Source organism: Tursiops truncatus, chromosome 15, assembly GCF_011762595.2.
Source record: "Tursiops truncatus isolate mTurTru1 chromosome 15, mTurTru1.mat.Y, whole genome shotgun sequence".
Lineage (NCBI taxonomy): Eukaryota > Metazoa > Chordata > Mammalia > Artiodactyla > Delphinidae > Tursiops > Tursiops truncatus.
In genome coordinates this window covers 4016098-4037529 of record NC_047048.1, presented here as the reverse complement: position 1 = coordinate 4037529, position 21432 = coordinate 4016098, and the positions used below count along the sequence as shown (strand labels likewise).

Sequence of the window (21432 nt, the reverse complement as noted above, 5' to 3'; positions counted from 1 at the left end):
GTAAGGAAATAAAAACAAAAATAAATGGGACCTAATGAAACTTAAAAGCTTTTGCACAGCAGAGGAAACCATAAACAGCACTAAAAGACAACCCTCAGAATGGGAGAAAATATTTGCAAATGAAGCAACTGACAAAGGATTAATCTGCAAAACATACAAGCAGCTCATGCAGCTCAGTATCACAAAAGCAAACAACCCAATCCAGAAATGGGCAGAAGACCTAAATAGACATTTCTCCAAAGAAGACATACTGATGGCCAACAAATACATGAAAAGATGCTCAACATCACTAATCATTAGAGAAATGCAAATCAAAACCACAATAAGGGGCTTCCCTGGGCAGTGGTTGAGAGTCCGCCTGCCGATGCAGGGGACACGGGTTCGTGCCCCGGTCCGGGAAGATCCCACATGTCGCAGAGCGGCTGGGCCCGTGAGCCATGGCCACTGAGCCTGCGCGTCCGGAGCCTGTGCTCCTCAACGGGAGAGGCCACAACAGTGAGAGGCCCGCGTACAGCAAAAAAAAAACAAAAAAAACGCACAATGAGGTATCACCTCACACTGGTCAGAATGGCCATCATCAAAAAATCTAGAAACAGTAAATGCTGGAGAGGGCATGGAGAAAAGGGAACCTCCTGCACTGTTGGTGGGAATGTGCATTGATAAATCCACTATGGAGAGCAGTATGGAGGTTCTTTAAAAAACTAAAAATAGAACTGCCATATGACCTAGCAGTCCCACTACTGGGCATATACCCTGAGAAAACCATAATTCAAAAAGAGACATGTACCACAATGTTCATTGCAGCTCTATTTACAGTAGCCAGGACATGGAAGCAACCTACTGTCCATCGACAGATGAATGGATAAAGATGTGGCACATATATACAATGGACCATTACTCAGCATAAAAAGGAACGAAATTGAGTTATTTGTAGTGAGGTGGATGGACCTAGAATATGTCATGCAGGGTGAGGTATGTCAGAAAGAGAAAAACAAATACCATATATATGGAATTTTAAAAAGCGGTACTGATGAACCTACTGGCACAGCAGGAATAAAGATGCAGACCTACAGAATGGACTTGAGGACACGGGGAGGGGGGAAGCTGGGATGAAGTGAGTAACATTGACATATATACACTACCAAATGTAAAATGGATGGCTAGTGGGAAGCAGCTGCATAGCACAGGGAGATCAGCTCGATGCTTTGTGATGAGCTAGAGGGTGGGATAGGGAGGGTGGGAGAGAGACTAAAGAGGGAGGGGATATGGGGATATATGTATACATACAGCTGATTCACTTTGTTGTACAGCAGAAATTAACACAACATTGTAAAGCATTTATACTCCAATAAAGATGTGGAAAAAAAAAAAAAAACCTCTCAGTGCCAGGCACCCTACCAGAGGTGACACCTTTTCTCATTTAATGCTTATACTACTACAGGGAGATCTGAAAGTGGTAACTCTTTGAGAAGAGACTGCCCATAGCAGTAAATAGCAGCAAATACTTCCTCTTTTTCTCCAAGCCTTCTGCTACATTGTGTTGTCTTTATTCCTTTCATTGGGTTGGGTCAGCAGGTGGGGAGGGCGTGTGAACTTTAAAAGTAAAAGTGGAAGGAAATCCAATGGGATTTACCAGTTACCAGCACAGAAGTGTACCTGAAACCACATCCCAGAAACCAGTACTTTTTTTTTTTAAGGGAGTTTCTGAAAACGAACTTCCTATATGTCATTTTTTTCTCCAATCTGTCCACCCAGCATGGTGAGCCATAAAATCCTTCTAACAGAGCAAGTCTGTGTGTCTGTCTCAGGGAAGAGGAAGAAAAAGGAAACTAGAGAGATTGTGTTGTCCTGAGGGGTCCAAAAAAGAGTGAGTGCGGGCCACGTTCAAGGGAACAGGACAACAGACTCCACAAGGGAAAGGCTCACATGTGACCTCTACTTCCTTATGAAAGTCCATTTCTGAAAGGGGAAATGAACGTCATTGGAGAAAGAGTGGGAGAGAGGGGTCAACAGGGAGGCGAGCGAGAAGATGAAAAAGTGCAGACAAGTAGGGCCTGTCACAGGAGTGCGGGGAAAAGGCAGCCACTGAAGGGAAATAATGAGAAGAATTGTTTTCCTCCCTGTCCTGCTTTAATGCTCTCATTGGCTATTTCCTACCACAACCCCTACCGCTCCTTCAGGAACATGTTCTCCTCCCAAGTTTTCCAGAAATCATTACCAGTTTCAGTATCAAAAATGGTCATATGAACTGTAACTACCAGTTTTAACAACTCTACGGAGGATCTTTCTTCCTGTATGTATACTCTAAGGCCTGAATACCTTGCCTTAAGCCCAGCTAAAGATAGTATTGGTACTAGTATTGGAAAGATAGTATTGGTACACTCCAATTGGATATCCACCTAGGAGTTCCTTTTTCTGTAAATTAAAACTGAAGTTTTTAGTTCCAGGAAGTTGCTACCAACTTGTGATCTTATGTTTCATGAATGATGCAATTCTAACCCATCAATAATTAACGAAATTTGAGCCAAGAATTATCTGAGTGTTATCTAGTGGCTGAATGGGCTCAAACTTGAGCCAATGCTTGGTTCCAGGAAGCCTGACACTAGTAGGGCTTTGGATTCCTATCACTGTAGGACTACAAAATGCCAGAAATTCTGTAGTGAACTGTGAAAGACATCACCAGAGAGAAATGCAAGTAGGATGTGCCTCGATACTCAGGCAGAGAGAGATGGGTGTGATGTTATTAAGTAGCCCGAAAGAGAGATTGCCAGTCCCTAAGGCATAGCAGTTTTACCCGCTCTCTTTCATTTGTCATCTTTCCATTTTAGAAACCTAATCTAGTGCCTTAATGACCCCCACCACTCAGAAGCTTCCTATCTCTTCCTCTCTGCCCTGCATGCCACCCCTGGAGCACCCTGGGGCTCTGACCTGTGCCCCTTTGCGTTTGTCCCCACTCGCCCTGGGTGACCTCATCCAAGCTGTCTTAAATGCCTTCTGCATGCCAGAGCCTCATACATCTGGACTCCAGCCCCACCCCTCCCTGAGCTCTTAGCCTAACAAGTTCAAACCACACCGCCAAACAGTTCCCCAAATCCACCACATAAAATCTAAATCTGTCATGTTTTCTTCAAAAAGAACTCCCTTCTCCTTGAGTCCTGGGGAGAAAACAAACATGATTACAATAATGTCCCCATCTTCTAGTTCATCAAATGAGGGAATACAGATAAATCCAGGCTTCACTTGATTAATCCCATTATTAAACATGGCATTTGCTGTTACAGTTCCAGATACTGTGTCTCTGTGATGTCTTCCTTTTCAAGTCTTGTTTTCTTGACAAGGGTTTCATAAAAGTACACTGACAACATCTCATAAACCGTGAATCCTAAAAATTTAAGATGAGTCTGATGAGACCTAGGCACCAGATCGAAAAAGGCAGTAACATACCACATACCTGGTCTCCAACTGCACTAACCTCATGGGTTGGATTTCGTGAGAAAGCCCGTTAATGAGAACTGACTGAATATGTCCTCGTCAGAGAGGCTTGTCGTCTAGTAAAATGAGAAGACATGGCACCTGTCTCCTCCACCCTAGTATCTAAAGACTGTTGTTGGGTCTGCATGGCGCTCTGCATAGGCTGGAAGCTCCACCCTCAGGGAAACTGAACACAGAGTCAGGGGATTGACCTAGTACCCCCACAGCCCCCTCGGACTTGTCTGCTGAGGCAGGGTACCACTCCCCGTACAGTGTTGGCCCAGCAGGCGAAGATAATCTGGCTGGGAAAGGGCTGTAAGGTCAAACCAGGGCAGATTTTGTAGTCATTGCCATTTTTGAGAAGAATTTTCCACAGCTGCCTTTTTTCATCTTCCACACTGAAATAGTGGCAGGAGCTAATCAGAAAAGGCTTTGAAGCATCCAGAATAGTTACCGTCACAGTCTGTGATGCTTTGTCCTCCAAGGTGAGCCTAGAGATTTGCCCTCAGATCAGTCTATTTTTATTTGAGATCCAGTTCTAAAACACGTAGTTATCTAGTTTTCAACTCCTTAACAATAGGTGGGGAGAAAGAAGGAGCATGCTGGGCAGTCATAGAAACAGCAGCAAAAAAGGGCGCCTCCTGAAAGCAAGGAAAAAACTATGCGAAACAAACATGAGGACTCCAAAGGCCCAGCAGTCCGGGGACATTCTGGGTAGGGACAGACTTGGTAGACTCCTTATGGCTCAGAGTGGCTGGCATACACCGAGACCATAACTGTGAGTCACCAAGAAAAGATTGAATTGTGTCCTCTTCACTCTAAGAATTTCATCCCAAGTGAAAAGTCCTGGTGTCTGTAAAGCTGTCCAAGAAATACAGAACCACATGTACCCTAGGATCACAGATTCTACAGGGTCCTCTTACACTTATCAGGACACATCTTTCTGAGTATGTGCTATTCTTATTATTTTGATTTTTTATTATTCAAGGTTTTTTCTAAAGTATTCTAAAACTCAGTCATATTTAGACCAAGTCAATGAAATAAATCCCCAGACCTAACCAAAATAAAAGTATTAGTGAAAGATACACCCCAGAATACACCCACACTCTGTGCTTACACCCTGATCATCGTGCTTTGCTTTTTGATTTGCAAATATGGAGGTTAATCCAGTCCTTCTACAGCTGCTTTTAAATCCTAGGGAGGGTGGGGGCAGTAATAGCAGTTTGAGCCCAGGATGTATGAATGGTGTGTTTTAGTCTTGGGGTGAGGACTGGAACCCCAAGTCCATGAATCTAAATCAGTCACACTCTCCACCTACGAGCGCACCATCAGAACCAGCTGCAGAAGACCCCTCTTGTTTTACTGGGTTTTCTGCATCTCCAATCCCTACTCCTATCTCCTCCCCCTTAGACACCCATTTTAAATATTCAGTATATGTCCTTGGATATGTGTGTATCTTGAGAAAATAGAGTTCTATGCCTGTATGATTTTCATTTACGTAAATGATATGTGCTGTAGATCTCATTCTGTTCTTTTTTTCATACTGTTTTTGAGGTCTTTTCTGCATTGCTTTTTGTGAATGTTTCTCCTTGCCTGCATAGCATCTTGTTATCCATTCTCCTGTGTACCGTAGCACCTTTCTACCATCCTAGACCCCTGAATGCATCCTTATGGGCCTGGGGAAGCAACCCTAGGTGGAGGTGGCCAGGCAGTTGACACCCTCCTGCTGTACTCAGCGGTTCCCTTTGACACACAGCCTCACCAGCACCTCACGTGGATTGACTTTCTGATTGTTGCCAGTCTGCTTAGTATAAAGTGTTTTCATATACATTTTTCTGGTAACTGTTTATTTTTTTTATGGAAGTATAGTTGATTCATAATGTTTCAGGTGTATAGCAAAGTGATTCAGTTGTGTGTGTGTGTATTCTTCTTCAGATTCTTTTCCATTATATGTTGTTATATTTAATATAGTTTCCTGTGCTATACAGTAGGTCCTTATTGTTTATCTGTTTTATGTGTAGTAGTGTGTGTCTGTTAATCCCAAATTTATCCCTCCTACCTCCTTCCGCCTTTGGTAACCATAAGTTCGTTTTCTATGTCTGAGAGTCTATTTGTGTTTGGTAAATAAGTTCATTTGTATCATTTTTTTAGATTCCACATAAAAGCAACATCATATAATATTTGTCTTTCTCTGTCTGACTTAACTTCACTTAGTATGGAAGTCTCAGGGTCCATCCATGTTGCTGCAAAAGGCATTATTTCATTCTTTTTTATGGCTGAGTAGTATTCCATTGTATATACACCACATCTTCTTTATCCATTCATCTGTCAGTGAACATTTAGTTTGCTTCTATGTCTTGGCTATTGTAAATACTGCTGCTGTGAACACTGGAGTGCGGGTATCCTCTCAAATTAGAGTTTTTGTTTTTTCTGGGTATATGCCCAGGAGTAGCATTGCTAGATCATATGGAAACTCTGTTTTTAGTTTTTTAAGAAACCTCCATCCTGTTCTCCTTAGTGACTGCACCAATTTAGCATCCCACCAACAGTGTAGGAGGGTTTCCTTTTCTCTACACCCTCTCCAAAGTTTATTTATAGACTTTTTGATGGTGGTCATTCTGACTGGTGTGAGGTGGTACCTCATAGTAGTTTTGATCTGCATTTCTCTAATAATTGGCGATGTTGAGCATCTTTTCATGTGTCTGTTGGCCATTTGTCTTTGGTAACTTTTAAAGTTGCACATCTCCCCTCTCATATCTTTAACCCATTTTTCTATCATATTTCTTATTTTTTTTTTACTTCCCAATTTTTGCCAGTTCCCTGTTCATTCTAGACATTAATCTTGTTTCAGTTTTAAGTGCTCCAGATATCTTCTAGTCAGTCACACATCTGTTAACCCTGGTCTATGGTGTCCTCCTTAGGATAAAGCTACTCAGTTCAGTTGCTTCACCTTTGTAGTGGGTGCTTTGGGGAATTGTTTAAGAAATCCTTTCCTAACCAAAGAACACACAGATATTTGCCTACATTTTCTTCTATTAGCGTTAACATTTGAGGAAGTTTCTACGCCTTCCCTGTCCCAGAGAGCCTTACTGACCTGTGCAGCACAACTGTTAGTCCAGACCTCTTTGGGGATGTTTTCTCATTTTATTATAACTATATTCACCTCTTGGGCTCTTCTGGTAGGGCATAAACCATCTGTGGGGGCGGGAAGGAGGTGGAGGTACAGGCTCGGGGAGCAGCCAGGCTGCCTCCTGCGGAAACAGGCCACCGTGAGTGGCCTACAGGGTCTCCCTCTTTGGAAACCTTTGCTCATAAGGTGGAAAGCCTAGGTCAGAGACCTCTGTGAGCTGTCCTATCCAACGTCCACCAAGGGGTATTTTGAACCCTAAGTCCTGACCCTGGGTGCTCGTACCACTGCCAGCTGTACAGAATGCCCCCTGAAACTGCACTCCACCTTAGAACCAGCACTTCCACTGAACTACCTGTGACTGAGGTCTCTGCTTCCTCCTTCCTCCTGTGCTCAGACCTCATGGCTCCTCCTCTACCTGGGCAGCCTATTGGAACCCCAGCTGCATAAATCTCCCAGCCTGTTGCCGGACCTGCCACTGGGGAGGGCTGCTAACTAAGGTGGTCTCCACTCCTTCTCACAGGCCTGTGTGGCGGGGCCTGGTTTCTCTACTTTTCTGGCTTACAGTGCATCATCACACCAGGCTAAAATACAAGTGAACAGTATGTTCAAAAGACCTTTTTTTCTAACTTTGTCAAAGAAGAAAAAAACAACAAAAGTGTGCATGCTGTCTACTCAGGAATACCCAGGAAACTGGGCAGCCTATTAGGTGAGGGACATTAATTACCATTTATTTACCCTTGAAGAGTAGTCATGACTGTCCTAGAGGAAAGCCATCAAGGCCAGACCTCGTAAGGAGGCAGTGCGGGGATCTGGGCAAGGTTTCTCAAAGCATAATCTGTAAGCCAGCTGTAGCAGTGTCCCAAGAAGCTGCTCTATGTGCAGGTTCCTGGGCCCGCCCAGCACCACAGCGTTAGAATCTGCATCTTCTATTAGCAACCCCAGGGATTTTTGTGCACACAGAAAGTGAGTGCCAGGGTCAAGGGTTTTGTCTGACACCACTGATCCAGAAGCTGAATTTTACACGGACCCAAGCCAAATCCGCACAAGATTAAAAGAGAAAACAGAATGCAGCTAGAGTCCCAGATGTAACTGCCACATAGACACTTAGGTTGGCCTTCCAGCACATGCTGTCTGTCCCCAAAGGCACATCTAAGAGGGAGCGCAAGGCAGGGGACAGGTCCAGTCATCTCATGGCTGTTTGTCATGGCTGCAGGATGGTAGCTGTGACAAGGCCAGAGATACTTGAGCTGGCTGATGCAGTTACCTCTTCTTTAGAGCATGTGGAGTCAGGCTGACAAATCCTTCATTTCTTCTTTTTCTAACCTCAGGTAGCTCAGGTAATATCCTTCTGTTTCTCAGGTTGTGAGGCTGTTCATTAGGCTGTAGCACTCTTGTCCTTGGCCATGCCTCTCCTGTTTGATTTGTAGACTTGCTCCCTGAGCCCTTCTGCCACTTGTCTGTCTCCCGCAAGAAATACGTAGCATTTCCCGGTTTAACACTGAGGCAGAGGGTCACCTCTCTCCAAGTGGCCTTTATGTCTGTCTGCCCCTCAGCACCCCTGCCCAGCTAGCTAACACCATGAAATATAGAGGAGGTCTCGAAGCGTATTGTGGGAGGTCATCTTTTGGTTTTCCTGAAATCTGGAGCCTCCCTTCCAGGGCATGTTGACAGTGGAGTGAGAGCAGGGAAGAGCTGGCTTTGCTGGCTCTTCCTTCCAGGCCAGGATTCCAAGAAGCTCCAGGAAGCCCAGGAGTAGCCTTTTTTTTTTTTTTTAATTTATTTATTTATTTTTGGCTGTGTTGGGTCTTTGTTGTTGCGCATGGGCTTTCTATAGTTGCAGCTAGCGGGGGCTACTCTTCATTGCAGTGCACAGGCTTCTCATTGCAATGGCTTCTCGTTGCGGAGCACGGGCTCTAGGCGCACAGGCTTCAGTAGTTGTGGCGCACGGGCTTAGTTGCTCCACGGCATGTGGGATCTTCCTGGACCAGGGCTCAAACCTTTGCCCCCTGCATTGGCAGGCGGACTCTCAACCACTGCGCCACCAGGGAAGTCCCCCAGGAGTAGCCCTTGGAGTGAGCACTGGGCTTGTTTCTGTCCAAGTTCTAACAATGTTTATTTTTGACAGTCGAAGTGACCTTTTATTAGATCCGCCACTTCATAATACATTGCTTTGCTCCTGAGCCCTCCTGAAGACTGTTGTTGTACCTGATTCTCATGCATTGTTCCTCACTAAAAGCATTACCTCTAGGGTAAACTGGAGATGGGTCCATTTTTCAATTCCTCACAGCTGGTCCCTGGAAGAAAGAGCCTCTCTGATACTTTAGAGAACCTTTTTGGTTCTTGAATAAATGAATGAATCCTAAGTTGATGGTTTTCAGACTGTTTTAACTGTGACCTATAGTAGGAATATATTTTACCATAGAACCAACACATGCATAAACACATATATGTATAACGAAAACAATAGTTTTACAAAAAACAAATGCCTGACATGTGGATGCACTCTAGTATCTTCTTTTCCGTTCTAGTTTTTTTTTTATCGTAATCTACTGAAATGATTTCATAATCCACCAGTGGTTTGTAGTCCATGGTTTAAAAATCATAGCTGTAAGTAGCTGGTTCCACAGACTTGCACTGTGTTGAGCGTCCGCCATGAGCAAACCCCTTTGGACAGGGCTTAGTCACAACCTCTGCCCTCCCGCCCTTTCAAGGCTGTGAGCGTAGCACAAGGGAGGAGAGGCCCAGGGCCCAGGTGGAGGTGTGGCTCAGAGACCTGAGAACTCGCCAGGAAAGGGGAGCCAGCAGATGGGGGTTCTTTGGGACTTAACTCACTCAAGTCCTTGTAGAGGGAATCCTCTTTAACCTGTTTACTCTGGGTACAGGCCAAAGTCCTTATCATTACCTCCCAGGCCCCAGACACCCTGCCCTCCTTACAGCTTACTGGCCTTTCCACCTCCCTTCTTGCTGTTTCCATGGCCTGGAATTCTTTCCCCCAGACATCACAAAGCTTACTTGCTTTCCTAAGTTTTTGCTTAAATACACCTTCTCAGAGAGGCCTTCCCCAACCACCCACTTTAAAATTATGAATAATTTCCCTTTCTGCAACCCAGTGCTAACATTCTTCCTCCCTGTGTTTTTCTCCTAAGCACCTATAATCTTATCTCACTGTGTATTTTACTTATTTGACATATGGTGTGACCTTCCCTCCATCCCCAGTAAATTCTCTGAAGATAGGGGATTTGTATTTGTCCATTTTATTCCCCAATTCCCAGAGCAGTAATCAGATTATATTAATGTCCACCTCCTGGCATTGCCCCGGGTGTTGCTTATATTGTCCCATTGGTTCTGTTAAGTGGACATTCTAGAGAATGTTATCGGTATTTGAACTTACATTTATTTCAGGAAATATTTACCTCCCACTTTTTATCTTAGAAGTCCTGGTCCCTATAGTATAGTAAAGAGCAGGCAGCTGTGGCCCTGATGTAATGGGCTTTTCGCAGTCAGTATTTCTCAAGCATTACCCTTTTACCAGGCAGCGTAAATCTCTTTAAGTCTCCGTACCTTCATAGCTTTCTATCCCTAGAGGGCAGCATTAGCACAGAAACCAAATTTATAAACCACCTATTCTGATTTGTCACCTAATCCTGGTGGATCCAAAGGAAGGGAGTGCTTGACTTCTTTCTAATCTGCAGGAGTAAGATTTGGAGTTTTCTTTTTTCAAAGTCTGCTTCTGTGCATAGAAATGGTGGGGTGCGCATCCAGTGCACACATTTTTTTAAATCTCCATAGTTTGTGTGTGTGACCATCAAAAAATAAGAACAGTATGGAATCTTCCCCAAAGAAGCCCATTCCACAGTAATGTTGCCCAGAGCTGTTGCTGGGTCACACCCAGATTTGAATTTCTACATTCAGAAATCAAAAGGTTCTTCTGCCTCAGAGTGATTATTTACTTTGAGGAAAGAGAGAAACCCCCTGCAAGGAGAGCTTGGCTTCTTGTAGAGGCATGATGTAATCCAATAATTACAAGACATCATTTAAAGAATTAATGTTCAAATTTTGTTTGTCCTTTAAGAAAAGTGGGCCCAGGCATCATATACCCAGAGAAAACCATAATTCAAAAAGACACATGCACCCCAGTGTTCATTGCAGCACTATTTACAATAGCCAGGTCATGGAAGCAACCTAAATGCCCATCGACAGACGAATGGATAAAGAAGATGTGGTACATATATACAATGGAATATTACTCAGCCATAAAAAGAAACGAAATTGGGTCATTTGTAGAGATGTGGATGGACCTAGAGACTGTCATACAGAGTGAAGTAAGTCAGAAAGAGAAAAACAAGTATCGTATATTAACACATATATGTGGAACCTAGAAAAATGGTACAGATGAAGCAGTTGCAGGGCAGAAACTGAGACACAGATGTAGAGAACAAACATATGGACACCATGGTGGGGGGGTCGGGGTGTGATGAATTGGGAGATTGGGATTGACATATATACACTAATATGTATAAAAGGGATTGACTAATAAGAACCTGCTGTGTTAAAAATAAATTAAATTAAATTTAAAAAAATAGTGATTAAGAAAAAAAGAAAAGTGGGCCCAGGCAGAGTGGACTGGTCTTGTTGGGGTGAGGGGTGGGCAGGAGGAACCTGTGATCTGACCTCAGGTGGTAACTGACCTTCCAGAGCCCCTGGGTGGGAGAAGGAAAGAGCCAGGCTGACTGTGATTTTTTTTAATTTATAAATTTATTTATTTTTGGCTGTGTTGGGTCTTCGTTGCTGCGCAGGCTTTCTCTAGTTGCAATGAGCGGGGGCTACTCTTCGTTGTGGTGTGCGGGCTTCTCACTGCGGTGGCGTCTCTTGTTGTGGAGCACGGGCTCCAGGTGCGCGGGCTTCAGTAATTGTGGCACACAGGCTCAGCAGTTGTGGCTCGTGGGCTCTAGAGTGTGGGCTCAGTAATTGTGGCGCATGGGCTTAGTTGCTCCGCCGCATGGGGGATCTTCCTGGACCAGGGCTCGAGCCCTTGTCCCCTGCATTGGCAGGCGGATTCTTAACCACTGCACCACCAGGGAAGTCTTGACCGTGATTTTTGAGTCTTAATCTCTCTAAAGTAGAGGCTCGCACAAGCAGTATAGTTGGTGAAGCTCCTTTCATTGGAAATGAAGAGAGATCAGTTTCCACATATTGGAGCTATAGGAGAAAATCAACAAAGAATGTCTTATTTGAAATATATGCAGTGCTTTCTCAAGCACCATCTGCAGGCATTTGGCCATTAGCTTCTTGGTAATAACTGATCTGTAAGTTTTATGCATTAGGTTGGGGAAGGTGATTAGGGAGCAAAGAAAGGAACCACAGTGGAAAAGGCGTAGCCCGTATCCTTAAGGCATAAACTCTAAAGAATTAACTTGAAATTGTCTTACATATAGCTTGATTTTCTCATAAAATCATCATTGTATTTTGTATAGCTGTAAAGAAAAAGATATGATAGGGAGGAACTAATGTTCTTTTGGGAAGGGGTTCAGTTTACTAAGAGGTTTCATATGCCTTTTTCCCACGTAAAATGCATACGTCCCAGGAGTAGGGGTGGGGTTGTATTTGTAACTCTGTATGGAGAGGAATGTGCTTTGTCTTGCCAGCCTTCATCTCTCTGTAATTTTTCATACCTTCAGCCCCTTGCTTGTCTCAGACCTAGTGTAAGGCCCTAGAAACCCAAAGATAGCTGAGACACAGTGTAGAACATTGTAAGCTCCTTTCAGTCAGGAATTTTGCTGGCTTACTCACCAGTGTATCCCCATGTGGCACATAACAGGCACTCAAAAGATAACATTTTTTGAATATATGAATTGAACCCTCCATTCCAAGCCTGTCTATAGTGATCAGCAGGGCATAGTCTGTGCCTGCAAGGAGTGCTTGGCTCCTTGGAGATGTGATGTAACCAGATAATTACAAGACACTATTAAAAGTGCTACTGTGATAGAGTTGGAGCCAAGGGCTCCAAGAGTCCAGAGAAAGAGTGCCAACTTTTGCCCGTGTCATTTGGGTTTTCCAGAGCCCCCGGTACTTGAAATGAGAGCTGATGAGTAGTTGTTGCCAGCAGAGAAAGGACACCTAGGCAGAGCTTTGCGAGGTTGAGGATGTTGAGCGTGTGGCACTGGCAGGAGGCCAACAGTGCTGGCCTTGGGTGCTGGCTCAGGACGGACGTGAGACCTGGGACGGCTGTTTCTCTGAGCTTCTCTCCTTCTTCTCTCCTGGCTCACTTGACCATCCTCCATCCTGCTCCCACTCCTCTACCAGATACCCTTCAGGTTTGAACTGACACGCCACCTCTGCGCAGGGCTGTCCTTCACACCTCTTTGCCCCTCACCTTGCTTTAGTTCCCCTGGGTGCTCCTTCTCTTCCTACAGACTAGACGTTTATCTGTTTGGCGATCCACCCACTCCAGCACTCCCAGAATGTAGACTCGGGGAGGGCAGGGACTTCATTTGTTCAGTGATCGTTTGCTCAGAACAGTGCCTGGTCCTCGTGGCAGCGCTCAGGAGGTATTTGTTGAAGGGGGCGAGGGAGGGAAAGTGAAGGTGTCCTTACTCCTTTCAGTGCAGAAATTGTCTGCACTGAATCACAGGGTTGGTGATGGTAAATCATCCCAAGCATTCTCACTAGCAAGTCTTCATGTATTCTAATCCCGGCCACCTGTGGGGAAGTGAGCGGCCATTATTTACAAGTAAAGTTCCAGGGGCTGGTTGAGGGAAGGACCAGGTAACTGATATTTGGTTCTGGTGTGGAATACTCACGTTTGTTCATCTAATGGGAATCTAAAAACACACTTCCGTCAGTGCCCCGCCAGACATGCAACTGGCTGAAAGCGACAGGAACAGCTACTTCCTCACGTGTGTCCAGTCCAGGATTACTTTGTGATTAGCAGGTTCCTATCATTATCATTAATAAAAGGTGTCCTCGTGTTTAATCCCAGTCCATCCTGCCTCTTAATGGGTCATTCCCAGCTCTCCAGGAAACGCAGGGAAGCAGGCATCCTGCACAGCTGCAGCTCGGTGTCCACACCTTTGCTACCCTGACGCTTGGTTCTCTGTGACCTCACTGACCTTTCGTCTGTGGTCTCCTTACACAAGATGCCCATTGTAACCTCAGGGCTTCCAGTAAACAATGACCTGTTCTTGCTCACAGACACCGTGCTGGAATCAGTGAGAATAGAGTGGGGAGTGTAAATGGATTTGAGCAGACTTGGGTCCATAGCTCTGTGACCTTAAACAAGTTAATTTGCCTCTCTGAGCCTTCCTTTCTCATTTACTTAAAAAAAAGGGGGGGGGGGTGGATAATGGCCAGTACTTCCCTTGTAGAATTGCTGTGAAGACTAAGTGAAATGTGTGTGTAAACAGCCTGTACCAAAAGGTGTATAGGTCTGAAACCTTGAACCAGGGTCTCGGCTGAGATGTCTGAGTTCAAGACTCTTGTTAAAGATGTTCCATACCATATAGATGACATTTCAATGAGAAACTCATCTAAAGAGCCAAAACTGAAAAAAACAATCTCCTTTTTAAAATAATAATGAAGTCCCTTTCTGAAATCGTGTAGGAAAAGTGGTCCTCTTATTCCTAATAAGAAAAGATAGGTATGTTGCCGTTTGCTGGTCACAGGTCAGCCTCACCTCTGCCAGGCTCAGCATTGGCACAGCTTGGTTCAGGAGGGAGGTTGTGGCCTTATTTGTGGAGGGCTGTGGAGGAAGTCTGCCCAAGAACTGAATCCAGACTCTAGGGCTTGTTCCCCTAAAAGTTATTTACCAGACCCTAGTTCAGTGAGGGGGTCACTGCAAGGTCCTACAACCTAGCAAGCCATCAGCCGCCAGAGTGATCTTTTGAAAATGTGAATTAGATCATTGCACTTCGCACCTATTTAGCCTGGCTTTCCAAACACCTCCCTCCAGCCTCAGCGGCTGCACCAGGATTCACCACTGTCTACTCTCAGCTCTGCCCCTTGGGCTCCAGCCAATACCAACTCCCTCTGTGCTCCTTGAATGAGACAGGCCCTCACCTGTGCCAAAGCCTTCACACATCCTCTCCCCTCTGCCTGGAACACCCTTCCCGGGCATCTGGCCAACTCTGCTCATCCCTCAGGGCTCAGCTTCAACATCACATCCTCACAAAGCCTTTCCTGATCGCTGGGCTAATTTAACTCCGCTCTTCTACAGCACCCAGTGCTTTTCCTCTGAATGTTCCTGTCACAGTTGTAGCTGTATATCCAGTTTGTCTAATGTCTGTTTTCTTCAGCAGAACATAAGCTGCAAGAAGTTAGACACTGAGTCTAACTTTCTTAATGCTGTATCCCCAGCATCTCATACAGCCCTCAACCAAGGATAAAAATTCAGCAAATATTGAGAGTGAATAAATAAGCTCGTTTAAAATTAAACTTCTGTTCTCACCTCTGCCTCCCACCCTCACTCAGATCTGCTCCTCCTCCTTCATCACTTGATCCAAGTCCATGTTTTCCCCAACCCAGTCCCATAGACTCTTCAGTTGCTGCTTAACTGTCCTCTTGCCTCTAGTCTCAGCCTCTTCAGTGCATCAGTGCATTTGGAAACGCAAGCCCAGGCAGGTTGCTGCCACGTCTGGATCCCTTCCGTGACTTTCTGATAGCTAGGGTAGTAGATGGCACAACTTTGCGATTGCTCTCTGTATTGGAAAAAAATGTGTACAGCAGAATTCCCCCCAAAGTATGTATTTATTTATTTATAAATTATGTGTCTGTACTACTGTTGTAACATACATTGCAAAATATACATAAATACAGAAAATTGTAAAGGGTAGGATGAAATAAATACTTTTAAATAATTTTATTTAAAAAACAATTTTTTTTTTTTTTTTTTTTTTTTTTTTTTGCGGTACACGGGCCTCTCACTGTTGTGACCTCTCCCGTTGCGGAGCACAGGCTCCGGATGCGCAGGCTCAGCGGCCATGGCTCATGGGCCTAGCCGCTCTGCGGCATGTGGGATCTTCCCGGACCAGGGCACGAACCCGTGTCCCCTGCATCGGCAGGCGGACTCCCAACCACTGCGCCACCAGGGAAGCCCAAAACAAAACAATTCTATTTAATAATATGAAAACCTTTTGTGTTCATTAAAATATTAACACTTTGAGTATGTTTCATTGTTGAAATGTTTGATTGAGAGTCTGGTTCTACTTCTTTTTTAGGCCATGCCGTGTGGCTTGTGGGAACTTAGTTCCCGGACCAGGGATTAAACCCACACCCTCAGCAGTGAAAGCACAGAGTCCTGACCACTGGACCTCCAGAGAATTCCCTGGTTCTACATTTTATGTACTTTAATGGCTGTTGTAGCTGGGAAAGGCACTTCCCTAAGAGATGTCAGTCCAGATGTGAGGAGTACTTTATTGGTTGCCTGGATGTTCTCATCACTCATGATACTGTTGTATTTTAATTTTTGTTTGTTTTGGCTGCATCGGGTCTTCGTTGCAGCACGAGGGACCTTCTTTGCGGCGTGCAGGCTTCTCTCTAGTTGAGGCGCACAAGCTCAGTAGTTGTGTTGCGCAGGCTTAGTTGCCCCGCAGCATCTGGGATCTCAGTTTGCTGACCAGGGATCGAACCTGCATCCCCTGCATTGTAAGGCGGATTCTCTACCACTGGATCACCAGGGAAGTCCTCACGATACTGGTTTTATTCAGTCCCATGAAGACACCAACTCCTCAAAGAATCCTTGTCTGACTTAGCCCCACCCCCTTTGCCGTCTCTTGTGTGCTCGTGTGTGCGCATGCGCACGTACATGTGTACACTATTATACTTACCTCCACTGTGCTCTACTTGGTTTGCTCACATATCTGACTTCCTTGGCATCCTTGCCGTAGAGAAAATAGAAATCCTCAAATTCCCTTAGTGAAAGGAAGGAAAGCCCACTGATTCTGCCTGAGCTTTGACTTTGCCAAGCTTTATTGATTCCCAAGGGTTCCAGCATCCATCTCATTGCCTGTTTTCCTGTCTTAAAATCGAACTCTTTCTGGCTTTGGCTAGCATCCGTATGTCATTTGGGTCTTGAGGTGGGGAGAACCAGTGACTTTGACAGCTGGAAGACACATGTGGCCTGAATGCCCATAGCCCTGTGGCTTCTGGATTATGCTAAGCACTTGTGAATGGTCAGGTGCCCGGGCCTCATCTTTTACTTAAGAGGTGTGAGGATTTACGGCCCCACCAGTTTTTGAGTACCTGAGATGGCAAAGCAGAGAGCTGGAATTTCAGAGATTTGATATGAATTGGCCACAGCCCCATACCCCATATCTTAGGCCAGCAGACTTCTCTCCCCTGGATAGTGAGTCTGGAAGTTTCACTGGAGGAACCATTCAGAAATAAGTGAGCAGTTTCTACTGTGTTCCGCTTCTGAGACAAGGCTGGAAGTCAAGCAGGAAAGATGCAGGATGCACAGGGAACCAAGAAACCTCAGAGCAGGCCTGGAGGGATGGCGAGCAAGAAGTGCAGAGTCTGGTGACTTGGACCCTTGGTCTCATCTCTCGGGTTCTTTGCCAGCAGCAGGAAGCCCTGCTATGCGTAGATGATGACCTGGACGCTGTCTGCTAGTCTTTTAGGAAGCTGTTTCTTTGAAGAAATGTCAGCTCCCTGACAGGGTCATCTGAAACCAAACTTGATCTTCTGCCTTACCCAGTAAACATTATTTAAGCAGCAGAAACTGGATGAAGAGAAGCTGTCGAGTACTTTCTTTAGAGTACAAAGTTAAGACCTTAATGAATAGTCAAAACACCTTGACGCATCTTGCGCACTAAAGGGCAACGTAGAACTTAACCAGAAATCTCTCTGATGTCATGAGGAGCATGGACTGGTAGCTGCTGAGTTAACCAGTGTGTGCATGCCTTCCTCATCAAGAAGGAAGGAGCTGCCTTCTCTGTTGTATTTGGGCCGATGATGAATTCATCTGTTTCCTCCTGATCTGAAAATGCACACAGGCGATGGGAAGCCTCTCCAATTAGATTTGACAGCCAGGATATGCATGTCCTTCATGTTTTGAAGTTACTTGTCAGCGTTGTACTCCACCTTCCAAAATGGTCCTTGGGACTTTCATTAACCTTACTTTGAAGAATTGATTATCTTCACGTTAGAAACATTGAAGAACTTTCTTCTGCCTAATATTGTTTAAGCATTTGTTGCATTTAGGAAGGAACAAAGCCTAGCTGTACTTGAGAGGAGAGAATTACAGCTTAGTGAAGTATACGCTGTGTTTAGAAGAGAGGGTACGTTGTAAAGAAGCAACACACAGAAAGGTCCAAATGTAAAATTCACCCAGCCTGCTATTTGCTTGCCTTCTTTTAATTGTGGGTTTCAATGTCTAACTAGCTAGTCTCTTCAAAAGACATTTCATTTTTATTCTCTGGGACCCCTCAGCCCTTCAATGAGAAGTACATGCCTGAAAAACCACACATGGACCTACAGGAGAGCCGCTGTGACATTGGAAGTAAGCAGTGGCTTCGTGGTGACCACTCACAGCTGACTCAGCTTGGCCAGGTCATCTTGCTGTCATGGACCTGTGCACCTCACCTAGAAAATGGGTTCTTCCCTTATGAAGAAGGTCCCATGAATTAATAACTGGATCAGCAGGAATGCTGGAAAGCACTCTCTAAATGCCATGCATTGTTTCCAAGATGTTATTCCTGGTGGGTGGCTAGGTTAGCATTGTTTTGAAGGTTAGGATATAGATACTAGCTCATTTATTCTCCAGCTGTTGTTTATCCTCCAGTTTCCCAGAATAGTCAGGCACAAGGTCTTTTAAAAATGTTTTTTTTTTAAAAAATGGGTTTTACGCTGCTTTACGTTTGGGTGTGTAGTAATGAAGTCAGTACTGATTTAGCTTCTGTTTACTGACAGAGATGTAGGTAGTGGACCAGAGAGCAGCATATCCCTTGGAAGCAACAGCATTTAATAGAGAATCTCTGATCAGCTTATCTCTAACCGCACCCCACCCCACCCCATGCCATTGATAGAAGCCTTTTTATGAGAGTTATTCAGGTTCTCAGTTCCTCAAGCATTCCATTTTATTTCTCTTTCTCTTTTAAAATTTTATATTTTAATTAGGTGTAGTACAAGATACAAAAGATACAAAGAGCTTACAGTAAGAAGTCTCACCCCACTTTCCAGCCACTCGGGACAATCAGTACTACCAATTACTTGAGTATCCTTTCAGGTTGATTTTATATATCACTATATTCTCCCACCACCACCTTTTTTGATGTAGAAGTGGTAGCATCTTTACTATGTATACTACTCTGCACCTTGTTAGAGTCATCTTAGCAGTATATATTACAGAAAGTTCAGTAGTAAGTGGAGAGTACAGAGGTAGGAGATGTTTCTAGAATTGATGTGAAGATATAATCTAGCACATCTCCTGGCAAGCTCTACCCCAGGTACTTCCAGATGCTAAACATGTACCCCCAACTCCCTGCCTGACATCTCCACTGGGTGTCCTACAGGTCCCCCTGTGTCATTACTGCCAAGATCAAACTCGGGATCTTAACACCTGCCCTCCCTCCTCCCAAGCCAGGCCTTTTCCACTGTTCCCAAGCTCCATCCATGTCGCTATTATCTTGGGTTGCACAAACCAGAAACCAAGGCATCAGGGTGATACCTCCCTCTCCTCATTCCCAGAGCCAGGCCGTCACCAAGCCAGCCAGTTTTACTTCCTAAATTTCTCTTAAATCAGTCAACTTTCCTTCATGTCCTCACCTACCTGACCGGGGCCTCCATAGTCTCTCTCCTGAATGACTTTAATAGCTTCCTAGTGTCTTACACTTCCACTCTTTTCTCCCTCTGCTCTGTTCTCCACGCAGAATCATCTTTTAAAATCACAAACCTGCTCATGTTACTTCCATGCTTGACACCTTTCGATGCTTCCCTACCACTCTTAGGATAAAGGTCAAACTGATAATCACATCCTACAAAGCGTCACATGGACGGGCTCCAGCAGGCCTCACGAGGCCTATTTTCACTGCCTGCAGTCCAGCTACAGGAACCAAACTCGGCCAGTTTCATCTACCAGAGTCTTTCTCTTACTCTTCCTCTGTCTGGAATGCTATTCTCTTTCTGCTTTCTTTGACTCGTCTTTCTGATCTCAGGCTGCACGTCCTCAAGCCTTCACTGTCGCCCCAGGCCAAACAAAGCTGACACCACCATTTCTTCCTTCATTGTACTTATTAGGGTTGTGGTTTCTATTTATGGAAATTAAATTGCATTAATGTTTCTTTAAATTCCTGTTACTGATGTGAGATGGTTTCTGGCACATGTGAAAATATTTTATAAACTGTGAAGAGTCCTAGAATAAAAATTAGTAATTATTTTGAATTTATGTTTATAAATGAAGTTAAGCTATGGAGGATGATATCCATGTTTATGAGTGAGGGATGACTGAGGGAATGTCTCCCTTAAGGACCCCTAGTGATCCTAATCTAGACTGTTCTTCACTTCAATTCAACACAAGTGGTCTATGCCAGACCAACCCTGGAACGCTGGGCAGAACCAGACCTCAAGCAGCTCACAGTATTTTATCTTTAAAAAACCAAGATCACATAAATTTATCTTCTGTAGTTTTTTCAGGTGACTCCTGGCATTTTAGAAAACCTTATAAACCTTGGGTGATGGGAGCGACACTTTCTTTTGATCCAAGGAGAGAAAAATTTCCCCATGCTTTCTTACAATGATTCTTACATCTTCTATTGAGATGTCTTTAGAAATATCCCTGCTGAAAAGGAGAGAGATCCTCTGAAAGAATCAAGCCAAGTGAAGCGTGTTTCGCATTCCCGATTGTTCAACAGAGACGTATATGGTGTCTACTCACCAAGAGCTGTCTTTGTGTCTCTCCTTTATCCCCAGGAAACCTGTAGGAAGTGTCAGGGACTCTGGAAAGAGCACAACGGTCTCACTTGTGAAGAACTGGCTGAAAAAGATGACATCAAGTACCGAACATCTATGTGAGTAACATGATTCAGGGGGGCTTATTGACTGATTTGCAACTCCCCCATTAACCTGCCTTTTGGGCAGAGGGGGCAGTGAATATTGTGGGAAAAATAAGCTCTGAAGCTACCCCAGGCTAGAATGATCTCAAGGAAGGGACCTAACCCCTGAGCCTCTGTTTCCTCATCTCTGCAGCCTCTTAGAACTATTTCTCGGTCAAATGTAACATAGTAAATGCCTGGCACATATGAATTCAATAACTTTCGGTTCCTCTTCTCTTTACTAATAAAATAAAATGTGTTATTACACATTTTAATTAACTTATTTTTGGCCGCGTTGAGTCTTCATTGCTGTGCGCAGGCTTTTCTCTAGTTGCAGCGAGCAGGGGCTACTCTTCGTTGCGGTGCGCAGGCTTCTCATTGCAGTGGCTTCTGTTACCGAGCACGGGCTCTAGGCGCGCAGGCTTCAGTAGTTGTGGCTTGTGGGCTTCAGTAGTTGTGGTTCACGGGCTCGAGAGCACAGGCTCAGTAGTTGTGGCGCACGGGCTTAGTTGCTCCGTGGCATGTAGTATCCTCCTGGGCCAGGGATTGAGCATGTGTCCCCTGCATTGGCAGGCGGATTCTCATCCACTGCACCACCAGGGGAGTCCCTTATTACACATTTTAATTAAGTCACATTGCACTACTGTTGCTTATCTGTTTTCTGTAGGAGACTGGTGGCCTGAGACATTAAGTAGAAGTACAACCTCCAGAATTCAAAATAATGCAGTCAGTAAGAAGAACATCACTGTATAGCACTCCTTATGTGTCTGGGCACTTTACAGCTATTAAATACATTGATTTATATAA

General features: G+C 44.7%; 1 protein-coding gene across 7 annotated transcripts in view; it reads left to right on the top strand.

The window, feature by feature from the left end:
* RNF216 (ring finger protein 216) overlaps window positions 1-21432 on the top strand; it is a 171072-nt gene that overhangs the window by 119543 nt on the left and 30097 nt on the right. For 6 of the 7 annotated variants that reach the window (XM_033841349.2, XM_033841347.2, XM_033841348.2 and 3 more), the window contains one exon: window positions 20504-20601. In XM_033841349.2, the coding sequence (XP_033697240.1) occupies window positions 20504-20601 (98 nt within the window). Of the gene's footprint in view, window positions 1-20503; window positions 20602-21292; window positions 21416-21432 lie in introns of those variants that run through there. The other variant, XM_073791860.1, reaches the window with a different exon arrangement.